A 6000-nucleotide genomic window follows, 5' to 3' on the forward strand; every position below is an offset into this window, starting at 1 on the left:
TTAGCAGTTATCTTTCTAGCGTTCTTCTATGACCTATAGTTTTTGGTCAGCATGCTTTTATCAGTTGTTTAATAATCTTAGCTCTTTTTCTAAAATCTTTTTTTTTTCAATTTGTTGGCAATTTGTTTCTTTTAATACGAGGTAGCTCTGTGGGAGGCAGCTCCCAGAAAGTTTGCTTTGATTATTACTTTCTGCGAATACTTTTGGAGCCTCGATTTTGTTAGGAAACAATTTTTTTTTTGAATTTGAAATTTCTGTTTTGTCTGCTTCATGATAAATTTTTTTGCAAAAGTTTGAATTCATTTTTTCTGAGATATCTCTCGAGAGAGACAAGTTTATCCTTTTTGTCTCAATTGCTCTAAATAAAAACATGTAAGTTTGTGTTTTCTTGTTCTTTGTTTCAGTATTTGCATTTGAATGTTAAATGGCTCTGAAACGAAGTTTGTAGCAATTATATTAGTCCTGTCGGTCTTTTTTTGCGATTTTTTGCTTGAACGATTTTTCGTGTGAGGCTTTTGACTTTTCGTCCTCAAAAACAGGATAAACAGGTAGCGCCCAGCGGGCATTAAGTGCTCTTAGAGCCTTTCATCTCTGTTTCAGCTAAAAGTGTTTTGGATACTTATACTTTTTTTGTGAAGGGGGGTTCTTAGAGGTTGAGACACCCCCCCCCCCCTGTTGACCCCCCCCGCCACTAATGACTCCACCGCCCACCGCACTGTTGCCGCCAACCCAGTGTTGCCCACCATCAGCCTCCGGTGCACAACCCCGCCCCCCCCCCCCCTCGTGTCCAGCTGCTGAGGAAGCCAACCGCTCGGCGGTCATTCGAGAGCAATCCGCCCGACGGTAGTCGGTTATGTTTAGTTTGTTTTTAAAGAATAATTTCTGCCTTAATCTTTCTCAATATTTTTTTTTGGATCGTAGAGTTGATTTTTGAGTTATTTCATGACATTTTAGAGCACTGTCAGTTTCAGCCTATCAGTATTTGACCATCCTGAAATTTTTGGCCACTTTTCAACGTTACCATTTGTTTTTAATATGAAATTTTGCTGTTTCAAGATTTCAGTAGGTATTTCCGGTCAAAATTATGTCTGATTACGTCTTCCAATAATTTCAATGCTCAGATGTTTCTTGTTTTAACAGCGGTGTAAATTATAGCAAATTTGGTGATAAAATCTGGAGAGGTAAAGAGTTACTGTTCTAAGACAAAAGTAATTGGCTTCGGTTGCAAGTACAGAGGCAAATTTCCGACGCTCCGAGTTGCTTCCGGAATTCTTCTGGCCATTTTTGTCTTTCGTGTCGTCTGGCGCTCTTTTACATCTGGCGCTCATAAAAGAGTAGCTTATCATACGTCCACGTTATTGTAACTTTTCTTCATCGTAAATGAGAGTGGAGAAAAGTGTAAATTGACAACGAGGCCTTGTCACTGTTCTCCACGAATCGCCAAATAAACTCAAACACAGCATTTTTGGAGTTTTGCCACGTCATGCATCCTTACCCCCACGTAATGGATCCTTACCCCCACGTATTGGATTCTTACCCCCACGTAAGGGATCCTTACCCAACACAGAAAGCGCTCGGCATTTGTTTCTAGCGTATTGGGCAATATTCTGAGTGTATAATTATTTTAGTGCACTATTTTTTTACAATTTATATATACTCCCATTGAGAGTTTTAGGCTGCTGAACTTATGAGTTTACTGCTAAAACTTTTTTTTTGCTGAAATCACTCTGGCCAGTTTACTGCTGAAATTTGAATGAAAATTGCGGTAAAATGGCTACTTTATATCTTACCAGTCGCCTGTATTAACATTTTTGAAGTCCCGCTGACGCAAACTGCAATAGAATTGAGCGATCGTCCGACTTTTGAGAGCAATGCGACCGACACGACATCAATAGCATATGTTTGCTTTTGCGAAGGCTCTTTAATCAGTGTGTGATAATAATTCAATCAGGGAAAAGGAGGATTATGAGGGAGGATTATGATTTTTTTGCATTTGAAATTTCTGTTTTGTCTGCTACATGATAAGTTTTATTTTTGCAAAAGTTTGATTTCTTTTTTTCTAAGTTATCTCTCTCGAGAGACAAGTTTATCCTTTTTGTCTTAATTGCTGTAAATAAAAACATGTAAGTTTGTGTTTTCTTGTTCTTTGTTTCAGTATTTGTATTTGAATGTTTAATGGCTCTGAAACGAAGTTTGTAGCAATTATATTAGTCCTGTCTTTCTTTTTTTTTTGCGATTTTTTGCTTGACCGATTTTTCATCTGAGGCTTTTAACTTTTCGTCCTTAAAGCCCAGCGGGCATTAAGTGCTCTCAGAGTCTTTCAGCTCTATTTCAGCTCAAACTGTTGTGGAGACTTATACTTATGGTGTGATGGGCGGTTCTTAGAGGATGAGACACCCCCCCCCCCCCCCTGTTGACCCCCACCGCCACTATTGCCTCCACACCCCTCCGCGCTGTTGCCCCCGACCCAGTGTTGCCCCCCATCAGCCCACGGTGCACCCCCCCCCCCCCGTGGCTAGCTACTGACGAAGCCAACCGCTCGCCGGTCGTTCGAGAGCAATTCGCCCGACTTTAGTTGGTTATGTTCAGTTTATTTTTAAAGAATAATTTCTGCCTTATTCTTTCTCAATATTTTTGTTGGATCGCAGAGTTGATTTTCGAATTATTTCATGACATTTTAGAGCACTGTCAGTTTCAGCCTATCAGTATTTGACCATCCTGAAAATTTTGGCCATTTTTCAACGTTACCATTTGTTTTTATTAATATGAAATCTGGCGAGGTAAAGAGTTACTGTTCTAAGACAAAAGTTATTGGCTTCGGTTGCAAGTACAGAGGCAAGTTCCGACGCTCCGAGTTGCTTCCGGAATTCTTCTGGCCATTTTTGTCTTTCTTGTCGTCTGGCACTCTTTTACATCTGGCGCTCATAAGAGAGCAGCTTATTATACGTCCGCGTTATCGTAACTTTTCTCCATCGTAAATGAGAGTGGAGAAAAGTGTAAATTGACAACGAGGCATTATCACTGTTCTCCACGAATCGCCAAATAAACTCAAAAGCAGCAGCTTTGGACTGTTGCCACGTAATGGATCCTTACCCCATACAGAAAGCGCTCGGCATTTGTTTCTAACGTTTTAGACAACAATATTCTGATTGTATTATTATTTTTAATTCAATATTTATTTACAAAATACACATACTCCCATTGAGAATTTTAGGCTGAACTCACGGGTTTACTGCTAACAGTTGAATAAAAATTGCGGCAAAATGGCTACTTTATATCTTACTAATTGCCTGTATTAACATCTTTCGAAGTCCCGCTGACGCAAACTGCAATAGAATTGAGCAACCGTCCGACTTTTGAGAGCAATGCGACCGACACGACATCAATCGCATATGTTTGCTTTTGCGAAGTTTCTGTAATCTCTTCTTCAACATTGTGTGATAATCAGGGACTAGGAGGATTATTAGGAACAAAGGTATGATCAATTAAGTGGTAGAATATCAGGTTTAATTGTTTGTAAGACTACAGGAGATAAGCAATATGTACAGTTGTAGCTCTAATGGGTTATCAACATAGTGGCAGATGGAAATCCAGTCAACAAATGTTACTCACCATCGGCGCTAGTGAAAATGGCAGACGTACCAAAATATAGAAATTTTACTGCTGGCCAATCACAATTGAGAAAATAGGAATATTGTTTTCTGATTGGCTAGATAGATTCATATCAAGTCCCACAGGCCACTGAGGCGTGGCCATGGCCCACGAGGCATGGCCAGCTGCGGCAAATATTATAATCAAGCATTAGGCTATGTCCAATTTAGGCTCATTGAACGCATAAAGGTACAGTGTTTTAAATTTCATCACATTCGTTGAAATTTCTACATTTTGGTACGTCTATTTGTTAAGATGTCACCCTCATCATTATCATGCTGCGATAAGTCCCACATAAGTACCTCAACTGTTTCTGATTCAGAAAAAAACGAAGTCAGGTTCAATCTTTGTTTTTCTTACACTTGCAAATGTGCATTAGGAAATCATGTATCGTAGATTCCTTCATTCGATGTTCTGGCTACCGTGAACGAGTCCACGATGGCCCCAAAGGAGGAGAACGGACCTTGAATGGAGCTGCTATATACATGGGAATCACTCTGTACCCTGGGTTCACTCTCTTCTCTGACTTGTTGGGCTCCGCTTTCTTCATGGGCAAGAGACACGGACAGTACGTCACAAGCAACATGGTGAGAGGAGCAAATCTGATGATATTTGACGCGATTGAGTTGTTCGGATCGGACGATGACACGAAGTTGAAGAAAAAATATTTTAACAAGTAAGCAACGAGCGCTATTTTTTCAAGGTTATCGGCTTAAGAAGGATAAATCGGCGTAATCCAGCTGATGATAATTGCTTCAGAGCTCGTGAGAAGGGAGTTAATGGAAGAATTTTTTTGAAATCAAGCTTTTTGTTAGCTTTTTGAAAATCTATATGGTTTCACAAAACAAGAAGGTTTCTGGATTTGTATTTTTTTTACTGAATTAGGTGGGGCAGAAACTACGAATTGAACAAATGGCGTCCGACGCACAGTTGTCTGGAGCAGCTGGATAATATATACACTCCAGAGTTGGACGAGTCAACTGCCACTGGGAAATCACTCCACAAATACGAATACAGAGACCATAGAGCTAAATAAATGTGGACAGGGTTTCGCAACTCAATCTTTTGGTGCTTTTGAAGTTAATTCCACTTTCCTCTTATCCTAATCTTGTACAAATCTTGTTTCAAATTTTTTGTTGACTGGAGTTTAGTTTTTTATCTGAGTTTTTGTACTCTACGCGTACCACTCACTGTACGAGAACTTTGATAGCGTGTCAGTTTTGAATAGTCAAATTTTCGCAATTTTGATTCCTGCTGAGATCGCAGTTGCATAAAAGTGATAGCTGTCATACAAGTATTTTTAATAGCCACCCTCATCTTCTCAGCCGGCTATTATAGCGCCCCTAATTTTTTTTTACAATTCAAAGAATTTGAATTGTATTGGGGCGCTGTCTTTTTTTAAAGATCTATTCGCACATTTTCATGATTTCTGAAGTCAAATTGGAGTAGTGATTTTGGTCACGCCGAAACAGGAAGTGGAGCGAAAAAGCGAGTGGTTTTGCGGTGTGAAGTTTTTTCGCTCTAAATTTAAAGTAGATTGAGAACACGGTGTTTGAACAAAAATTCGCTTTCTCGCTAGTGGTTTTTTGTTCACATGCGGCAATTTCACTTTGATTTTTACTGTTTTTTTTCGATTTTTTATTCATGGATTTTTTTTATAGCTGCGAAGCTGTAAGCTGAATCTAGCTATATTGCGGTGCTCTGGTTTTTTTTTGTTTTTTAATAGCCGCCCTCATCTTCTCAGCCCGCTATTATAGCGCTCCTATTTTTTTTTTACTTCGTCGAATAAAAAAATGTTTCGCTTTACCTCATTTTGCCGCCTTTTCAACATTTTGCGTGAAATCTTTTTGACTTCTCTAGGCTAGTTTCTCTTTTCTCTCATTCTGCTAAAAGTAATTTTGAACATCAGTTGCTCAGCAAAGCAATTCAAAATGAACAGAGTTAGTACAAAAATGGATGTCAGAAATAGAAACGGGATATACCCATAAAGCCCAATTTTAGATGCCCGCTATTTGAACGTCGTTCCTATAAGTCTTATTTACCATCTCTAATGCTTATTGTTATTGATGGTAGCCCCTGTAGCCTCTCTCTAAGAAACAGAAGTATGTTCAACCACGAAATGCCATCAAAATAAATCGGACTTAAAAAAAATGTTTTTGTACAAAAATCTTTTTTTTTTCAATATCTTCTGTTATTTCAATCCCAATCATGCTTATTGGAATCAACGGCGGCTATTTTCCGGCAATCTGCCGGGTATGTTTCATCGTCTGACGCTCTTTTTTTGTTTTACATTTGTTCACACAGCAAAGCTGAAAACGTCAAATTTTCTGAATGACTTCTTCCTCTCAC

The 6000-nt window shown here is 39.0% G+C and overlaps 1 protein-coding gene across 2 annotated transcripts in view; it reads left to right on the forward strand.

Moving 5' to 3' along the window:
• Positions 1-4814, forward strand: part of LOC142353739 (uncharacterized) — a 36551-nt gene extending 31737 nt beyond the window's left edge. For both annotated transcript variants that reach the window (XM_075406085.1, XM_075406084.1), the window contains exons 5-6: positions 4048-4327; positions 4537-4814. In XM_075406085.1, the coding sequence (XP_075262200.1) occupies positions 4048-4327; positions 4537-4687 (431 nt within the window). In that variant the 3' untranslated portion in view covers positions 4688-4814. The remainder of the gene's footprint in view (positions 1-4047; positions 4328-4536) is intronic.
• Positions 4815-6000: the final 1186 nt, after the last annotated feature.

This window comes from Convolutriloba macropyga, chromosome 14 (assembly GCF_964194025.1).
Source record: "Convolutriloba macropyga chromosome 14, txConMacr16.3, whole genome shotgun sequence".
Taxonomy (NCBI): Eukaryota; Metazoa; Xenacoelomorpha; order Acoela; family Convolutidae; genus Convolutriloba; species Convolutriloba macropyga.